At 37.9% G+C, this 21,323-nt stretch overlaps 1 protein-coding gene across 9 annotated transcripts in view; it reads left to right on the forward strand.

The window, feature by feature from the left end:
• The window catches only part of CCDC171 (coiled-coil domain containing 171), a 199,345-nt gene that overhangs the window by 107,844 nt on the left and 70,178 nt on the right, over positions 1 to 21,323 (forward strand). For all 9 annotated transcript variants that reach the window (XR_005559169.1, XM_039363669.1, XM_039363668.1 and 6 more), the window contains 2 exons: positions 8,841 to 8,986; positions 10,716 to 10,770. Coding sequence is in view for 8 of the 9 variants with exons in the window: in XM_039363669.1 (XP_039219603.1) it covers positions 8,841 to 8,986; positions 10,716 to 10,770 (201 nt within the window). In the remaining variant the exon portion in view is untranslated. The remainder of the gene's footprint in view (positions 1 to 8,840; positions 8,987 to 10,715; positions 10,771 to 21,323) is intronic.

Consider the following 21,323-nt stretch of genomic DNA (forward strand, 5'->3'; position numbering starts at 1 on the left):
TGGAACTATTTTGTAGATGTCTTTATTAATCTTAAGCACCTTTCCCCCTCCTTTCCTTATGTGTGAAGCTTGTGTTTGTAAAGATTTTTTTTAAAACTCCCATGAAACCATAATGGCTGTTCAGATAGTGGTGTTGCTCTCCGAACTTGGCTTTTTGCTTGCAGAGATTTCATTACTCAACACAATCACTATGAGCGGGAACAGGATTTTCTCCCTGTTTATATACAGCATCCTGCCCTGCCAGTTTTGGTGAGGCTATGGCTTTTCCCCTGGTAGTTCCTTAATTAGAATATTATTTTTTGCTTGATTGTTTTTCTTGCTGCTATCTGGGTATGAGTTGCTGGAGAGGATATGTTCAGTGTTCCAATATGTGAGGGACCCCTTCAAAGACGAGGGAATCAAAAATTTTCCAAAGCACCAAAAGGCAAGACAGGAAACAATGGACGGAAACTAACCAAGGAGAGAAGCAACTTAGAACTAAGGAGAAAATTCCTAACAGTTAGAGCAATCAACCAATAGAATAGCTTGCATTGAGAAGTTGTGAGTGCTCCTTTACTGGAGGCTTTCAAAAAGAGATTGGACAACCATTTGTCTGAAATGGTATAGAATCTCCTGCTTGAACAGGGAGTTTGACTAGAAGACCTACAAGGTCCCTTTCAACTCTATTATTCTATGATCTATGTTCTATGTCAGTGGTGGCGAACCTGAGGCACAGATGCCAGAGGCGTCACTCAGAGCCTTCTCTGTGGGCACGCGCGCCGTCGCCTCAGTCCTAGGCCTTCAGCTGGATTTTATAAACCCTTTTTGCTTTAGGCCTCCGCCACCATGTGCAAAAAAAAAAAAAAAAAAAAAGGTTCAATCAGTCAGTTTCAACTTCTCGCAGGGAAAAAAAAATATCTTGCAAAGTTGGAATTGATTGATTGAACTTTTTAGTCCCACCCAGTCTGCCGTTACCACCGCAGCCACGCCCACCCAATGGGCCACACCCACCCGGCACTCGACAATGCATAAGTGGGTTTTGGTTTACAGTTTGGGCACTCGGTCTCTAAAAGGTTCGCCATCACTGTTCTATGTCTTTCTGTTTCCTTTTTAGCTTTTTTATTACCTTGTTTGAATGTTGTGTAAATATGGTTTATTTCTATGTGTCTATTAATGGCTGATTTGTCTGAATGCCAAGTTTCCTGGAATTTCCTAGGAAGCTTAACATTTAGAAAAATGCTGGCAAGAGAAGCATGCTGCAAGTCCTGTCTCTCAGGGAGCTATTTGATGGGCCAGAGGAGGCGGGCCTTCTTTGCCATTGCACCCACCTTATAGAGCATTCTTTTCCCACCAAAGTTAGGTCAACTACATTTCACATTACTTTCCAGAATTCTTTCAATACATGGCTTTGTCATCAGACCTGGAGCCTCAGGGAACCAGTGAGATTTTGCGGCAACTCCGTTGCTAATCAAATTGTGTGTGTGTGTGTGTGTGTGTGTGTGTCTTTTAAACTTTTAAAATCTGACTATGTTTGACATGTTTATTGTTCACATGCCACTGAGGGGGTAGACTATATAAATTTGATAAATAGACCACTGGCGGTAAAACCCCATACTCACTGCTAAGAGGAACTTAGGAGTCTGTGTGAGCAAATTATTAATATGTAGTCTAAACTGCTCCATTGTGCTCAGAAAAGTATTTTTATGGACCTTTTTCCAACTTCTTTTATCAACCTATGTTGAAAAAAATTCTTGGTAAAATTTACACTTCAAATGATACAGACATTTGAATATTCCACAGCTATTTGTAGGTGTAAAAACATTGCATTAGTCCTAAGTTGAACTATAAAAGTGGTGGACCAAAAGTCAAACCATTCTATAAAGGTAAAAGTAAAGAGCCACAGTGGTGCAGTGATTAAAATGCACAGTGGTACAGTGATTAAAAGGCTGGTTCTGCTCACTACCAGGAGTTCAGTCATGACCAGTTCAAGGTTAACTCAGTCTCCCATCCTTCCGAGGTCAGTAAAACGAGAAGTGGGTACCTGGTTCATGCTTGAGTAGAATTTAAGTACCTGGCCCAGTCTCATTTTCTGTAGCTTTAAGATCTCTAAGCTGCAGCCATTCCACATAGCACTTTTCAAAAGGAATAGCTAGACATGTTGCTGAGTGGATTTTTCCAATACTCTGCTCAAGGGTAGGTATAGTTGCTTTGTGCCACCTGCTTTTCTTTTGTGTAGAAAATTATTGATCAACGTGTGGTGATAACTGTTAAGGTAAGATCTCCTTTAAGTCAATTTCCAATATGGAGGATTCATATACCTGCTACCAAGAAATCTATGTGGATTCCTTGGTAACAGTACAGATTTTGCGATTGCCTTTGTGTGGAACATTTTCATTATTATTATTATTTCCCAGTTTGGCCCACAGAATGGGCATTTCCCAATCTTCTTTCCAAGTACAACCCAAATCTGACCCTGTTTAAATTTTAGTGAGGTTCATGTAAGAATAGTGTCATCAAGGTGTTTGGGTTGCTGTCATTTCTTGTATTTTGCTTTCTGCCATGTTCCTTTAAAAAATGCTCATGCGTTGGAGTGTGAGGACAGAGTAAGGGGTAGTGACTAACCCTATCACAAATGGACATGGCGATCCTCATGGTTGAAATATCAGCTGTATCTAACAGTAGAATAATTAAATAATAATTAAAATGAATTTTAAAAGTTTTTTGCCCTGTACAAAAGAGTAATCGCCATTTCAGCTCTATTATAAGCGAGCAATCCAGAATGGGGCTTTGTTTTGTTTTTGTTTTGTTTTTTTCAGTCACACTTTGCTCCTTATTCAGCTTCAACTTTTGAACAGTTTGAACTAGTCTGTGGCCCTGTTTCAAGATAAATGTGTTATCAAGTTTTGAAATTTTCTTCTTTTTGCAAATATTAAGGCCCAGGGAGCAAAATAAACGGCTACATTGTGGATTAAGTGAAATATCTCAAGGCTGTGCTTTTCTGATAAGTGAACCTGAAGTGACCTTTCTCAGACACAATTACAGAGCTGTATGTTTTTCCTTTAATTTCATCAGGGGTTTAATTAGTATACAAATAAAACTTCTCTTATCTTCTTTTCTACCTAATTGGCTTGTCTTCGCTTCTGCACAGAAGCATGTGAGAGTGGACTGTAATTAGGGTGACCGTGTTAACCTTTTTTTTCCCCTCAGAAGCACTCCTGCCTCAAGGCCCCCAAAAACTGGCGCTTTGGATTTATTGCTTTGCAATCTCAGTGATTCTCCCATAGGCTTTCTCATGAGCAGAAGGGCTTTGGGTGCTGCCAGTTCCCACCGCTTAACGGGGATCTTCATTCTTCTCCCCTCTAAATGTTTATTGATTATCTCACTGTTCCACATGCGGCTTCCAACAACTTAATATCAGGTGACAGTCAAGAGAGTTTCTCCAAGTAATTAGAGGTGAGCATTGGGGGAACAATTAGGACCAGAGTTATTAAACTTGATTTATCCTATTCTCTCCTGAACACTTTCTGGGATAGCAGAACATCACCCTTCCTCAATCTACCCTGGTTGAGAAATTAGTGGCTAACCTGCTGCTTATCATTGCTTCCTTGCTGCCTGGAGGCCCACCCTCTTGGTTTCAGTCATTCAGCTGGAAATATTAGAGTCCATAAAGTTTATCAGGGGTTTTAATTAGATCAATTGGAAGAAAAGGATGGTGGAGGGAAAGAGGAGGAAGATTTAGCAACAGAAAATATATGACTTTAAAATACTGTAGAGGGTGGTTCAACAGTTTTAATGGCTCATCTTTAACCCTTGAAGACCAGGACTTAAATATAAAGAAGAAACTTTCTTCTGAAAACATTTATGCAGTAGTATGTGTGACCAGAAAGAATCTGAGGCCAGAAAATTATTCTGTCTGTTTATATCACACATGGGTGTTCTGGGCTTGCCTTTTGGCTTGCCTGGGCCACACTGAGTGAAGAGGAATTGTTTTGGGCTGCATATAATATATATATAATATAGTTAATGTATATCAGTCACATAATGTTAAAAAGTTTATGATCTTGTGGAGCCACTTTGCTAGCTATCCCTGGGTGTATGTGACCCATGTGCCGTGGGTTGGACGTGCCTGCTCTAGTTGGTCTTAGGTTTTCACTTGATGGTCTTGTAACAGTTATGTTGGTGTCTTGTTTTCAAAAGCAATTAACACTTCATAGAAGACCAGTGATGGAAATAAATATCTGATTATTTTGTATCTTGTCAGAAGAAACTTGTCAAGCGTGCTAAATTGAGACACAATTACTGATAGCTGTCTTCTCTGATTAATGATGACCCGGGACTTAAGCACTTATAGGCGGGTTAAGTGCTTCACTTTAGGAGATGTTGGCTTCAATATTTACCTTAAAAGTAGCTAAGCAAGGATGCAAGGTTGCTCCTTTAATTGTCCATTTTTACAGGTAGTCCTTGACTTGCAACCATTCATTTAGTAACTGTTCCAAGTTACAATGCCACTGAAACGTGACTTAAAACTGATCCTTGCACTTAACAACCATCGCAGCAATCCCAGAATCAAATGATGAAAATTTGAGCACTTGATAATTCTATTGTATTTACCATGTTTTCGGCCTCCATTTGCAACCTTCCCAACTGGCTTTTTGACAAGCAAAGTCAATGGGGGAAGCTGGATTTGTTTAAGAACTGTGTGATTCATTTAACTGCAGTCATTCATGTAAGAACAATTGCAAAAGAAATTGGGCACAGGGCACTTAACAACAGCCTTGCTTACCAATGGAAATTCTGGTACCAACAGTGGTTGCAAGTCAAGGACTACCTGTATCAGCAGCACCATTCCAGCTCTGTCTAAAAGCGAGTTTTTGCTCAGCAACGCAAAAAAAAGGTTTCTATATTGAAAAGTCAAGGATTTTAAATAGGTATTTTTTTCCCTCCCCACTTTTGGAAAGAAACAAAGAAGTCCAAGGTGGAAAGATTTCTAATTCTATAATTCAGTGGCAATACGTTGTCCCAATAATAAGTCAGGGATAAGATGTTGAGTTTGTACTTTATTTTCACTGCACTTATAGTGGCAATGAAACAAGAGGGGAGTAGAATAATCCTAATTCTTAAGAGCCGTGCCATACGTCTCCTGATGTGTGTCTCAAATTCTCTTTTGCATTTGGAGTCCGGTCTTCCCTCCATAAAAGGTCATATGAGAGCTTTTTCATTAAAATCCTGGATAAAATTATCCTTTTTGAAAGGATTTTAGACCTAGTTAGTCCTAGCAGTTAAATTTCATTTATTCTTAGAAAGAAAGGTATAACTGCAGATTTAAATTATTGTGGTTTGTCCCTCCAATTCTTGTTGCTGGGACTTAAGAGAGCCGTTTTAGAGACATAGTAAGTCCTTGACCTGGACCTACATAGAGATAGCTTCTCAACTCGAATGATGGCCTCTACACGTAGTTCTCAACTCGTGACCACAGTTGGGGCTGGAACAGTCTGTCACTTATTGACGCAGTCATTAAGTAAGTTGCACATTATTTTACAACCTCTTTTGCTGCATTTGTTTAGTGACTCAAATGGCCATTACGTGAATCTGACTTCCTCCATTGACTTTGTTGGAAATTCCTGGGAAGGTAGCAAATGGCGATAATGTGACCCCAGGACTCCAACAACTGTTGTAAATACATGCCTATTGCCAAGCACCTGAATTCTGATCACATGACTGTAGAGATGCTGTGATGGTTGTAATAGCAATAGCACTTACTTATATACCGCTTCACAGTGCTTTAAAGCCCTCTCTGAGCGGTTTACAGAGTCAGCCTATTGCCCCCAACAATCTGGGTCCTCATTTTACCAACCTCGGAAGGATGGAAGGCCGACTCAACCTTGAGCCGGTGAGACTCAAAATGCTGAGCTGCTGGCATCCAGGAGTCAACAGAAGTAGCCTGCAGTGTACTGCATTCTAACCATCAGAGCATGTAAGCATGCGTATTGGTTCTAAGTAAGTCACTTTCTTCACTATTGTCATAACGTCAAACACCAAGGCTATGCATCTGTATGAGTGTAAAGCAGTGGTTCTCAACCTGTGGGTCGGGACCCCATTTGGGGTCGAATGACCATTTCACGGGGGTCGCCAAACAATGCAGTCCGCCATTTTTTGCCCCCTTTTCCTTAGCTGTGCTACTCCCTTTTATTCTATTGGCTTTTGAAAGCCAATAGAATAGACTCTCTTGAATAGAGTTTAATTCTATTGGCTTTCAAAAGCCAATAGGAATTGTCCAGGCTGTCTCTGCTCTGCTGAGCCCGCCAAAAGTCCCATTCTGCAAACGGTGCTGCACCAGTTGAGTAGTCCTTGACTTACGACCGGTTGAGTAGCCCTCGACTTACGACCGGTTGGGGGTCGCGGCATTAAAAAGGTTGAGAACCACTGGTGTAAAGAGACACAACCTGTTCCTGGATTTTCAGGGTACCAATTCAAAGCACTTCTTTCTTATCAGGATTCATTTTCAGTATATTGGCCCTTTCTTCAGCCCACCCAAAGACTAATCCAATACCTGCATAATCAGTGGTGGGATTCAAATATGTGAACAACCAGTTCTCTTGTGGATGTCACTTCCGGAAGTCCATTCTGGGCCTGGGCAACAAAAAAATTAGCTACCGATTCTGCTGAACTGGTGCAAACTGGCTGAATCCCACCACTGTGCATAATGTCTCATCTGACTTTTAGAACAAAAAGAAGGAAAGCTGGTTATCATTGGCATGCCAGTGGTACCCAGCCCCAACTAATAATCCTTCTTACTCCTAAGTCTGCAGGAAGACTTCCTGCTCCATGTGCACCTGCGAGAGAATGCCAGGAAGGAAGAGGGGGGAAAAAAACAGTTTTTAAAATGTCAGAAGATCCTATTGTGTACCCTAGATCAGATTTGAAATTTCTATATATTGTACTCTACTGAAGTATTTCAGAGTAATGATTCATATAAGGAAAAAATCTTGAATCAGATCATAGGTTATGGTTCTTTACTTGTGACTCTGGAGGTACAGTATCCTCTCAGATAAAGTACTCTTCTTTCAAATGCAAAATGGGAAGGGTCCTCTGCTTCCCAGGTATCTGAAATAATTCTCCATATGGCTTTTGAGCTTCTATGGATCTGTTAAATTTTGGAAATGTATGCATGCTCAGTCTTTCTGGAAATTAATATTTCAAATTTCTTTTTGCTACCTGGCTTTTCAGATTCTCAGAAAAAAGTTGTTGGAAGGAGTTGCACAGTGTCATAAAGATATATATGTTGTTGTCGGTGTGTGAAATTAGGCATTTTATGGAATGCTTGGCAAATCTATAGAATGCCAAAAATGGGACATCCAAGTATGAAACGCTGAATATTTCACACATTTCCTAAGCATTCTATGCAGTGGCAAAAGGCAAACCGGCAAAGTATAAAATACTCCTGCTAAAATGCCATTCTAGCTTTTCTTCTTGCAACAAATAGGTCATAGTAGTCTTTTTCTCTCTTTGCATTTCTTCTTTCATTTTCATATGTGTCTTTTCAATAAAGGGTTAGGGTTAGCCTTTTCATGATTCTCTTTTCATATTTTGCCAAAATAGTTCCTGTCATTCTGCATAATGCCTAGGTATTATATACAATGTCTAAGGAAAGTATATAGCGTATTATAATAACACAGACATGTCATACTAAAAATATCACGCATTGTATAGATTTGCTAGGCATTCAGTACAGTGCCAACTGTTCACACATTGTTGGTAGCATGTATAATTTCTGGCTCCATTATGAAACGTATACAGTAGCTTTTTAATTTGTCAGCAAAGTGTATAGTAATTTATTCCTGCAACAGAAAACCTTTAGTAATAATCATAGTAGTCAAAATAAAATTCATTTATCAAAGAGTATCTTTAGAAATTAGCTCTACATGCAAATAAGTATTAAATGCAATACAGAAGAAAGCATTTTACCAAGAAGCAAAAATGGTGATGACAGTAGAAGAATGTCTGTAACAATTGTCAAACCGTCCAACAATTGAGAAAGCCAAATAAAAAGAAGCTTTGAGTTGAAATTGTGCCACAGCGGTTTAGAAGCCTTTGAAAAATATAACCTTACAGCAATTCATATAAAAGACTTGTTTGCATTTTGCATGCAAATTTGTTTAGTTGTTCCTTTGGGAAATAGTTTGCATTTTATCCATCTGAACTAATTTTCTAGTTGAAGCATTGACTGTTAGAGCCTATCCTGGAGCAACCTTGAAGGAAGAGAACCTGCAATCCATTTTGAAAAATCACACAAAAAAAAATTGTATATCATCATGTTTATAATTGGAACTTTACTGAACAGTTAAAAGAGCTGTAGGCTAGGTAGTTTTTTTTTTCAATTATTTCTTTTATTCGCTGCTTTTCCAAGCAGCAATTTTCTTTGTCTTTCCACCTATGGCTCCAGTTGCTCCAAGTTCTTTGCTTTGGGAGAGTATTTTTTTCTCCTAAGGATCATGTAGGCTTCCCATAAAATCTAGCTATTGTGCTTGGACCAAAATCTTGGACTATTCAGGCCTTTGGTGTAATCCAGCATAATTCTTTTAATTCACATTAATGAACCCTAAGATAATACTTTTTTTATGGAGTGCCTTTATCGTAAGTGACTGTACAGATCAGGACAGTTCTTTTTTTTTTTTGTTATAAAGCAATTAAATCTGCAATATTCTGAATGTTTTAAGAGGAAATAACTGCTGTTTTTCTTTGAAAATAGCCCCAATCTATTTCACCATCAGTCTCTATTCCTCTTTGTTTAATAGCCTATGGCATAAATTGAAGTTAATTATCAGAGCTGACAAGTAACTCTGTTTTCTGTCTGCTCTCAGAGTCTCTCCGAGGCAAAGATGGAGCTGAGGAGAAAAGATCAATCTCTGCGTCAGCTCAATAGACATCTTACCCAGCTGGAGCAGGACAAGCGTCGACTGGAACAGAGCATCCACGATGCGGAGAGTGCCCTCCGCATGGCAGCCAAGTGAGCATGGGGGTCCCTGGGGAGATCACTTGAAACAGACAAAAGATCAATTCTTACTTTCATGCAAAGGATTTTTAGTCCTGGATAATGCGGGCGCTGGAAAACAAAAGTACAGCTGCCTGTCTTTGAAACGGTAGTAAAAGATCCTCTTGAAGAAAAAAGAACTTAGTTCAACATATTAATGGTTCTTTTCAATCATTTCTTCAATGTGATCAACAGAAGTATGAACTTGTCTTGAGTTTTACCCCTAGGATCTACCACCTGGATTGAGCAAACCATCTCACCAAAGGTCAAAGTGGTTTTGAGGGGAAGAGACATTGGTATAGGACGGTCTATGATAGTTGAACAGCACAGCACCTGTGTCAAAATACTCATGTGCCTACGAGCACGCATTGGCTCAGAGGTTGTAACAGTGCACAAGTACGGTTATTTCTGTCTCTCGTTTAACTAAAAGCTCAGAATTGGCAAGTAGTAAATGCATAGAAAACCCAGGAACCCATCATTCTTGTAGGGCAGGGGTGGGGAACCTTGGCTCTTTTATGACTTGAATTCTGGGAGTTGAAGTTCACAAGTAATAAAAGAGCCAAAGTTTCCCATCCCTGTTGTAGGGTAATCAAAACAGCATATACCAGAGGATATACCTAGCAGAGCTTTCACGCATGACAAAACCAGCAACTTTTTAGCTACACTTAAACAGATAAAATAGCCTTTTAGATACGCTCCTTGTGTCAAGCGTTTCTTCAGATTTAAATGGATAAGAAGGCATACTGCTAAAAACTAGCGCATATGAAAACTCCATGAGGTAATCATCATTAGCCCATCATTTTGAATCACAGACCATGTAGAAAACTAGGTGTTACATACTGTAGATGTACCCATATACTAGTACCCAAAAGACATTACACAGTTTCCAGAGATTTTCAGGTGCATTTCAAACTGTGTTCTGCCAAACATCCTACGAGTAAACAACATTCCAAGTTAGAAAGGTTTCTTCATCTGAACAAAATGGATTGTTTTGATCTTGCTGTCTCCTGGCTACTTCAGTTCTTTCAGGGGTCCCAAAAAATTGAAGCTATAGTCACTTCATGTATCTGTCAGGTTCTTTTCTTAGGCATTTAATTCATGGATTGTGATGATAAAACATTAGTATTTTTATCCTCAACAATTCTCATTCATTTGTACTTGTAGAGAATTCTAGAATTTTTTTTCAACCATGAGAATCATTTTCTGAACTTCTGGAAGCATGTGCAGAAGTTTGGTAACAAAATGTGGAAAGACACCCATCCCTTCCATTGCTACCTCTGATATCCTTGGCAAACAGACTAGACATTGTCCTTTGCATGGAGAACTTTTATCAGTCAACTGTATACCACAAACATTATAGAGTTGACTCTAAAGCAGCAGAAAAGGAATGGAAAGTATTGCTTGTGCTAGTTACTTTATAAGTTAACTCAGCTAAACATTTTTGTATATCACACTGACATCTGAAGACAACAGACCTTGGGGCAAAGGTAATGATGAATGTCAGATATATACATGTTATAAGCTCTTCAGCTTCCTGTTCAAAGAAATATCATACAATTAAAAATTAAATTTATAATGCAAATGATAGGTAACTAACAAAAACATTCGCTATAAAAATAGATTACAATACAAGAGTAAAAGCAACAAAATAAAACTTTAAAAGTAAAACAGCAGTAAGAATGCAATCTTTTTATTCATTCAACAGAGACAAAGAATTAATTGTTAGTCATATGAAATCAGTGGAATCTATCTTTCAAAATGTAAGTAATATTTTTTGATAATGCTTTACCATCTACAGCTGTATTTCAAGAAATTGTGCTTTTTCTGCTAGAAAATGCTGATGGAACTTGAGAAATAGAATTGTAAAATAATAATCAGTCAAAATATACGGACAAAAGTTCTCACTATCATGTGCTAGCAAATATAGGTCTGTTTCTACAATTAAAAATTTAGAAAATATAATCTTTCTAAATTTTTGTGATAATGCTCTCTTACTGTTGTACTGTACAAAAAAAATCAAAATAATACTATGCATTAATATTTTAGTCAGTTACTTTTCTGGCCTGATTTTCCAGATTGTTTGCAAGAAGTGTGTGTGTGTGTGTGTGTGTGTGTGTGTGTGTGTGTGTGTGTGAGAGAGAGAGAGAGAGAGAGAGAGAGAGAGAGAGAGAGAGAGAGAGAGAGAGATTATAGACAATGTTTCATTTTTAAAAAAAACCATCACAGTGCAGATTTGGTATGCTTTGGTAAATCATTTAAATATTCCCAGCCATATTAAAAACAAAAATGAATGAATGAATGTAATGGAACAGAAGGGAAGGGAACTATATGATACAAATGTTGCCCACACAGGCTTTTATTTGTATATTGAAAAACACTGACCTAGTGAAGTTACCAAAAGCAAAAGAATGAATTAATCTAATCTGCAGCAATAGCTGACACTGATATTTTGACCATGTTGCTTCTTTTTTCTCTCCCCCCCCCATTCTCACACACAAACACAAAGACAGAAAATATGAGTATACAACAGATATTTTCCAAATGGAAGTTCTTTTAAATGACTCCACCCTTTAAGTTAAATAAATACAGCCTGTGATGTTGAGAATGACAACAGTTCGCTGGGTTTTCGATCTCTAATGTTGCTGTCAGTTTCCTCATATCACCAGTGGAAATGGGCAAATTACTTTCAGTCTTAGTGTTTGGAAAAGAATTTGTGCTTCTTTCCAATAAAGGAGTTTGCATGTGCACACACACAAAGAGATACGATGCAACACCTCCCCTCCCCCCCCCCCCGCCTCAGCTGTCGCAGAGATTGTGGTGGAAGGGTTTAGGGGCTGCACCTTGAGGGAACCAGAGTAGCCAATCTGCCATGTCCCTGTGCATGTGTGCATTGGTACATGCTCCATTCTGTATCACATGTAAATGGAAAGCCAAATGAGAACATTAAGAAGGTACACTTGAGAAATAAACTCAGAACAATTGTTTAATTATTTGCCTTCTAAGATGAGCTGTACTAGAATTTGGGGAGCTCAAATAACTATTTAAAATGTCTTAGCAAGCTTAGCAGAGCCTTACAATGCTTATTTAACACAGTAGCTTATATTTTGAACATTAATCTGTTTTGCCAAGCTGTTCAGCTGAGGATGAGTTTCTCATTCTCTTCGGATTTGGCGACCTTTCCTTCTTTCCCTGGTTCTAATCTAGCCTTCAATTTACCACCCTCTGAATTCCTAGTACCCAATCAAATAATCATGCTGGCTATGGATTCTGGGAGCTGAAGTTCCAGTAGTCTGGTGGTTACTAGGCTGAGTTACGTTGTTGAAAACCCTTCATGCAGTTTCTTCTCTACAGCTTAGTTTATTGCTGATGCATCTTCTCTCTCTCTCTCTCTCTCTCTCTCTCTCTCTCTCTCTCTCTCTCTCTCTCTCTCTCTCTCTCTCTCTCTCTCTCTCTCTCTCTCTCTCTCTCTCTATATATATATATATATATATATATATATATATATATATATATCTCTGTGTGTGTGTGTGTGTCTGTCTGTCTGTCTATCATCTATCCTTTGATCAGAAATATGGTACTGCAAACAGATATAGTGAGAAATAATAACATTGGTCCTTCAGAAAATAATTCCTTAGTCTTGCAATTAAGAACTTATGTTTTATATTTGTTTCTGGATTTTGGCTACACATTATATCTGTTACATAAAATATGCTGTTTTAGAGAGTGAAAGAGTTGATTATTTGCCATTGCCAGCACCTTCCAATTTCAGAAACTGTCTACTAATATACCAAATTTTATCCATTGAGTCCAAAGTGTTTCCACCCACTTAGCATAATTCAACTTGGGGATAATTGCCATCTCTACACATGAGGCATTTCACATCTTGCCTTGCCTTGCCTGTTTTCCATCCATCTTATATAAATAATGGAAAAATAATTATTCAGTTGTTTCTTTGTTTATTGAAATGATTTATATGGCCCCCCCATCTCAACCTGGAGACTTGTGTGGGAGGGTAACAATACATTAAAATGTAGCAAAACATAATATAAAATAAACACAATAATTTAAATATTGATAATAAGCCTTATTTTGTTTGTATTCCATCTTTATTATTTTTACAAATAACTCAAGGAGATGAACTCTTGTTGTTTCCACAACACCAACCCTATGAAGTGGATTGGGCTGAGAGAGTAACTGGCCCAAGGTCACCCAGCTGGCTTTCATTGCTAGGGCAGGACTTGAACTCACAGTCTCTCTATAATAATAAATACAAATAGTAAACACATATAAACAGTAGAGCATCATTGAAACTTCTAGTATACTATCTAAAAGCAAAGCCTAAATCAACCTAATATAAACAAATCAACAGACTCCTCTTCCCAAGAAGACTATTTTTTTAAGTCCCATCCCTTTTTTCATTCTATCCAAGCAATTTCCTATTCAAATATACTGACAGCGAGCAAATTTCAATTCTCTCCTAAAGAAAGGCATTCCAAATTCCTGATGTTGAGGTTTGCCCTTCAGATCGTATTATGGATTTCAGACGCTTGCTCTTTGTGGTTGTTAAAAGTGTGACTAACTGGAAGGACATTTCATTGAAACCAATAGACCTACTCTTTCGTACATAATCTTAGAAAAGTTGATCAGCATTCAACAAGCAACTGACTAGATTGAAGAACAGCACTAGTCTTTTAAACGTAACCAGGATGTATGTAATTTCTACCAAATCTTAATGGTTTTATGGTCTATACAGCAAACTGAGGTTCTGTATCAGCTCTCACTGTTGACGTAATTGGGAATATCTGCTGGAACCAACATCTGTTTTGCCCAGGGGCCCTGTCGTTTTTCCTAACATAACATCTTGTAGTGTATCGCTAAGAGAAGGAAAGTATGGAAAGGAAAGTGGAGGTATGTGTTGGATATTATCTATGTTGGGAACCACCTTACTTGTGCGTAGAAATGGTGGAAATAGATTCATGAACAGTGATCCCCACATTACATTGGATCTACTTTCCCAAAGAGACTTTTTATTTGTCCATCTTTTAAAAAGTTACTTGCCACAGTCTGAAATCAGGAGGCACTTCCCATTCAGATATCAAAACATGGAGAAGAATATGACACACGTGTTTGTCTTTCTTAGTAAAGCCTCGTGTCTACTTAAGACGGGGATTTGTTGTTTTATCTGAAGAATCAGGTATAACAACTCATTTAAAAACCCAAGGATTCCTGTTCTCTAGCAGAGAATATTTTGAGAATTCTGCTGATTTTCACACCACATAATTCAGGTTTGTTTATCTTAATGCAGTACTGTAGAAATGGCTGTATCAAGAGACATGTTATTTGGTGCTCAGCATGGAAGCACCGTTGTGTCAATTTAGTATTCATTTTGTGCCACTAGTATCTTTAGCGGTGTATTGAACCTTGAAGCAGTGTTGAGGACTTGAATTATCCATAGTGAATACAGATAGATCAGAACATCCAAATCAATCAAATTTTTCAGTAAATTAAAATGTTTTAATTTAAAGGGCCAGGGAACTTTATTTGGGATTATGCAAAGATGTACTTATTGTTATTCATTGTTTATTGGTATAGCATGTTAGCTTAGTGCCCTTGTAATTGGGTATGCCTTTTAATGTACCTTCCTTCTTTTTTTTTTTTTTTTTTTAAAAAAATGACCTTGTTTTTACTTGGGCTGGAAATACAAATGCAGTGTTCAAACAATCCTGGCAGGAAAGTGGTAGATTTTGGAAGCTGTTCTTAGGTGATTGAACCTATTCTTGGCTTTGCCTACCAACCTGGCATCTGCCACAAGTGAAACAGACCAGTAGGTACAGAAACCAACAGGAAAACACCAAACATTTTCCAACATTTTGAAAGCATATTTTGTTGTTAATTCTTAAGATTATCCCATGGAAAAAATATTTGTAACACTTGTTTTATCTTAATAGCCTCCTACTGATTGCATTGAAAGATTATTTTCTCCCTTTCCTTTGAATAATCCCATTTGTTGTTTAAGGAGCTATTTTGCAAATACTTTAAGCATCTTCTTTGTTTAGGTCCCCAATAACTTGATTTTCTTGATCTGTGTTCCCAGGGATCAGTTGTGCAGGACATACAGGTGTTAGCACAGCTGGCTTGCTGATGACATCTCTGTCCAGATAGCTGTCTAGTGTGTCATCACTCATATCGTTCAGTGTCATTCTGACCTAGCCAAGCTAAAAATGGCACTCTAGCTCAAGAGGGATTTAAAAACCTTGACAAACTAAAGATAAAGATATTGCAGAATGTCATATCCATGTGTTTAACTGTTTTAGCTGAGACAAATTTAAGTAACTAATGCCAGAGCCCATCTGATTTAATTTTTTTTTTGAAACCTGAAGGATTTTTTTTTTGTTTTCTTTTTAATGCATGTGTATTGTATACTTTGCCTTAAGTGAGGAAACATCCTTGTGTGGAGTACTGTGAAATTAGTTAATGCAGTTATTTTCTCCAGACATGGGTTCACTTCCAGCGCAAGGTCAATGAAATCTGTTCATCAGGGACAAATTATTGTGCACATCCCACAAATATAGAATAGCTTTGGCATAGTGTGTAGTGTTTGCTTAAGAGGGCCTGGATCAAATTATTCTTTCATCCAGCTAAGTTCCGACTTTAGCATACTCTGTTATAGATGCTAGGAAAATGTTCACAGAATTATATTATACTGAATTTTCTATTGATAAATAATTGAAAATTGTCTCCTTTTTATTCTGGCTGAAACATTGACAGTACAGACATATGTATGTCTACTCAGAAGTAAATCCAATCAGTTGCAATTAGACCTATGTCCACAAAGTTTTACATAGGATTGCATTGTTATTCTTATACATTTTTTTATTTTTTAAAAAAACAACCCAATGACTGAATCATTCAGTGATACTACTTTCCCACTGCAATCCTACACATCCTGACCTAGGAATAAGTCTAACTGAACACGTTGGGATATTTCTGAATTATTGAAAGCTGGATTGGACTGGTCTAGAATGTAAAACCTGTACACTGTAGAAAAGGAAATTTGGAAGAGACCTGAGGTCATCCAGTTCACACCATCTCCCCAGTACCAAACATACTCCAAGTACCAAATAAATTCTCAACTGTATATCAAATCTCTTACAGATGAACTTGTCACTATCTGGAGGCAAGTTTTAAAAAGGGTGACAAAAGTGCCTCTTTGATGCAAAGATGAGTTAAGCAAAATACCCAAGAAGTTTCAGGCAATGTTTTTGCCTAAGTACATTTAATTAAAAGAGGAGATGATAATAACCCAACAGAATTATAGCTGATTTATTCTAAAGAACAATTCCTTCCTGACTTGAATTGTGGTCATCAGACGCTGTATGTAAATCAAGACAATTGTTTTAGACATTGCACAGTATTATCTCTGGATGCAGTTACTATGTTAACTCAAATGAATAGAAAATGCCCACAAAATTAGAAGTGGGGCAAAATTGTTTTGCAGTAAGGGGAATGAAACAGAGCAAGAGATTAAAAAAGTGAAATACATGGCAAAATCCAGGCAAATTTCATGAGTGACCACTTGAACAGAAAGAGGTAAGCATGAGTTTAAAGGTCTCCTGTTTAATATATACTCCTGTGTGTGTGTGTGTGTGTGTGTGTGTGTGTGTGTGTATTTAAAAAAATACTTTTTTCCCATTTTTATCTATGAAGAATATCTTGTGATATTTTACACAAATAAACATCTAAAATGAATTGGGATTTACAAATTTAGGTTGTTATGACTAGTTAGATTTTAAACTTGTCTTTAATGTGCAGAAATTCACTTTTTCTAAAATACTAAAATCTGTTTGTAAAGTAATTGCATTTATTTTCATTTCATCTTTCAGGGAGACTGCAATAAAATGGAATGAAAACAAAAGCAATTTTATAGTTACTATAAAACAGCAATAATATTAAATAAAGTGCTTCGTAGTAAAAAATAATACATCCAACTGAGCTAAGAAATAAACCAAGAGGCACTTGGTTGGCAAACAGAATTAATAGTCTCATTTGTATATTTTGAACTAATTGATATTTCGGAAGAGATTTGTGATAACATAGGACTTTGGCTTTGAGACCATTGGGAAAACCTTTATAAGTCGACTTGAACAAATTGACTTGAACAATTAATGAAAGCTCTCTCCCTCTTGATCCACCAGTCTTCTACCTAGCTGAGCAAAAAAATCAAGAGTATGTCTTCAATTTTTGTTGGGCCAATAACATATTGGAATATTGTCATGGTTGCTGCAATCATTAAAGAATCTATACTGCTTCTGGGGGGAAAAGCCGTAGCCTTCCTTAAATTTTCCTAATTTGGAGCGCAATATTTAACATATTTTGGCATTTAATCATTATGATAGTTATCCACTCCTTCCCATCATCGGATTTTCCCTATGTCCAGTATTTTGAGTTTTGCTCTCACTTGAGTTTTGCTTCACTCCTGTGGGTGAAATAAGCCATGTTGATTTTTCTGATGAGTTTAGAGAACTAACACTGAGGTTACTGATGACTAAAATTTTATCCTGACAAACAGATCTGGCTTTTGTATATAGAATTCTTACTCTTTTAGAACATTGACTAATAGAGTTGGAAGAGACCTTGGAGGTCGTCTAGCCCAGCCTCCTGCTCAAACAGGAGAACCTATACCAGGGGTAGGCAACCTTGGCTCTTTTATGATTCATGGACTTCAACTCCCAGAATTCCTGGGCCAGCCATTTCGTTAGAAATTCTGGGAGTTGAAGTCCATGAGTCATAAAAGAGCCAAGGTTGCCTTCCCCTGGCCTATACCATTTCAGACAAATGATTGTCCAGTCTCTTTTTGAAAGCTTCCAGTGAAGGAGCACCCACAACTTCTGAAGGCAAGTTATTCCATTGGTTGATTGCTCTCACCGTTAGGAATTTTCTCCTTAATAACAAGTTGGCAGTTTATGGAAATGTATGCCGTATGTGTTTTTAAAACTCAGTTAAAATGTGAGAGGGAGAGTATTGAAACAGCCCATTTTTAAAACCGCAGCCTCTGCATATTTATTGCTTTGCTTCGTATCGTGTGTAGTGGATTTCTAAACCGTAGTGGTATCATTCCAAATTAGCCTGTGATTCCCCAGAGCCTTCAGTGGAATGTCCTTTGTCTTTAGTTTTCATTATAAAACCCCCATTTTTATACACTGTTCAAAAAAAAAAAATAACCTTGTCTTTCTCTTTTCTTCCGAGCATCTATGCCCCACCATTCAGCTGGGAAAGATCCCACCAAGGAGCTAAAGGTTATTAGGATGATAAAATCCAGATTCTCTGACTTTTAAGATTATAGCCTTAAAAGAATGGCAGAGGAGGGTGAAGGAAAACAAGATAATTCAGGCACCTGCTTTTAATCATTCTTTGAGTGGCTTGCTATGGGGGAAATGGCCTACTCACCATGGCCTCCAAGCACTGTACTATTGCTGTGTTACATTGGGCAAGGGAGGAAGAGTTCCAGGCCAGTCGGACGTAGTAATAGCATTATGGAATGGTAGTTCCTTCTTGTTTCCTTCATCTACAAATAGTTGATATTTTTGTAGTATTTGTACAAATTGATTTTTTTTTTAAAAAAAAATTACAGCGAAGAAAAAGGATTTTAGCAATGGCTACATATGCAAAATTCCCATGCCTATCATAACTACTGCAGACAAATCTGCCTGTATTGTATCTGTTTGCATAAATCATCCGGAAAATGTTCCCAGATGCACCATCAAATAGAAAATTTTAATTACAAGCTAACTTTTGACACCTTTATTCGTCTCCTTTTCTCACCAAGAGTCTCATCTCAGTTCCCCCAGAAAACTGCCTCTGTTTCCAAAATGTAGAAATTAGAAGCACATACACTTTGGGGATTTCTTCTCCAGTGCTACCTTTGAATATATTCATGCTCTTATATAGAGATTCCTTTTCCACATGTGTGACCCGATTCATCAATTAAAAAAAAATTGTGTCACGCCTAACAACTGGTTTGTGAATGAATGAATGTACGTTTAGATGGTTTCACTTTTTACCTCTTTCCCTTCACTACCACCATGGGTGCAGTGGTGGGATTCAAATATGGGAACAATCGGTTCTCTGTGTGGATGCCGCTTCCAGAAGTCCATTCTGGGTCTGGGCAGTAAAAAATTAGCTATCAGTTCTGACGAAATGGTGCGAACCGGCTGAATCCCACCACTGCATGGGTGGTCTATATACTGTCTCAGGATAATACGCTTTATACAACAGAAATAAACCAATAACTCTGTTTTTAAATACTTCTACGCATGTTTGGCTGCATGGAAACTTAAAGAATCTCAGTTCACAATAAAAAAAATAGAATCTTCAGACAGGACACAATAAGCTTTGGTCTTCTACATTTTAGAATATATTTGCAGATTTTAGAAATACTTTTAAAATGTCTACCGAAAAAGATGGCAGTTTAGCTTAATAATAGTAATAGTAGTAGTAAAGTTGGAAGGGACCTTGGAGGTCATCTAGTCCAACCCGCTGCTCAGGCAGGAAACCCTACACCATTTCGGACAAATGGCTGTCCAGTCTCTTCTTAAAAACGTCCAGTGTTGGAGCATTTACTGCTTCTGGAGGCAGGCTGTTCCACTGATTAATTGTTCTCACTGTCAGGAAGTTTCTCCTTAGTCCTAGGTTGCTTCTCTCCCTGTGCTGATTACGTTCATATTCAGCTTTGTGCTGATCACATTCATATTCTGGAAATCCTAAAGGAAGATTGGACTAAGTTCTGTGGTTTCCTTTACAGCGGTGTTTCCCAAACTTGACAATTTTAAGGCATGTGGACTTCAACTCCCAGAATTCCACAGCCAGCGTTGCTGGCTGTGGAATTCTGGGAGTTGAAGTCCTCATGCCTTAAAATTGTCAAGTTTGGGAAACACTGCTTTACAGCACATTCCCATCAAAGTTGGGAAGCATCTTGTCTTCTTTAGAAGAAAATATTTTTCTTTGTGTAGAAAAAAAAAACAACCCAGTACTTTAGGGGATATATGTAGAGCCCATTCATTCCATAGTTTCTTTTGTACAGTTTCGTTAAACAGTTGCTTTTAGTTTTGAGGGATTATTTTCAACCTCAGACAGAAAGGACACATGTACAGCGTCCTATCTTCCCGTAGCTTTGAAGTCCTTGAAAATCTGCAGCTTGTGTGCAGCTTGCCAGACTTTAACCAAACACTTAGGTGTTTTCTTTTATGCTACACATCAACACTATGGGAAAATGTGTGTAGGGGGTATTCTTTTGTAACTACACTGAAGTAAGTGGGCATTAGTGGAATTGTAAAACCTCAAATATCTACTTTTCCTTGAGCTGTGCTATAACATTCCAGACTGCAGGAAAGAATGCTCACAGAATGGAAATGTATCTTCCTATTAAAAAAACAAAACTTTCACCTGGGTACCTAGCATGTCAGGAAGGAAAGCAGGGGAAAAAAAACCCTTCTCCTGTACAACAGTGACAATGCTAGTTGTCCTTGTGAATTAATGCTTATGTTATAACAGCAATATTCAAAAATCACAGTCCCCAACTACAGTTTGAAATCAGACACATGGTGTGAGCTAGGGAAAAAGGAGCATTATGTATAACTGAAGCATTTCTCTTAAGGGGGATTTGAGGTTTGAGTTTAATAAATAACATCAAAAATAATCCGGACACCCTCCCCTTGTTAGTAATTAAGAGAAGGAAGGAAGGAAGGAAGGAAGGAAGGAAGGAAGGAAGGAAGGAAGGAAGGAAGGAAACACAATGTAGCCCATTCTGTCTAAAATAATTAAAATATTAGGATAAATACTTGGACTTATGCAATCTGCAGTTTTTTACAGCTAAGGAACATTTACATTCCTTTTGGCTGATGACCTAGCCTTATACTGCATTCTAAGGATACGTTCCTTCTTTTACTGTCCAATTTATTGTTATAACCTAACGGCAAAGGACCAAAGCAGAAATAAGTAGAGGTGAAAGGACTTGGCCCTGCTACTGTGGTATCTCTACAGCATCTACATTGTTTATCTCTCCCTCACTCGCCTCACCCCCTCTCCTCCTTTGCGCTGTTCCTCCCCTCCTCCTTCAGTATTAGCAATCTGCTTTGGTACTTTGACATCAGGGGTATCCCTGGTGAATTTTGTCACAGAAAAAAGAGAATCATCAATATCGCAGTTAAACTTGACTTTCAAAGCTAAAAGTATCTCATTTGGGGGCTCAAATTTAATAAATTTTCTTTGATTCCGGGTGCGTTTTTAAACATCAAACAATGAATTGGCCAGGGTG

Source organism: Crotalus tigris, unplaced genomic scaffold, assembly GCF_016545835.1.
Source record: "Crotalus tigris isolate CLP2741 ecotype Arizona unplaced genomic scaffold, ASM1654583v1 scf7180000019563.1149672, whole genome shotgun sequence".
Taxonomy (NCBI): Eukaryota; Metazoa; Chordata; class Lepidosauria; order Squamata; family Viperidae; genus Crotalus; species Crotalus tigris.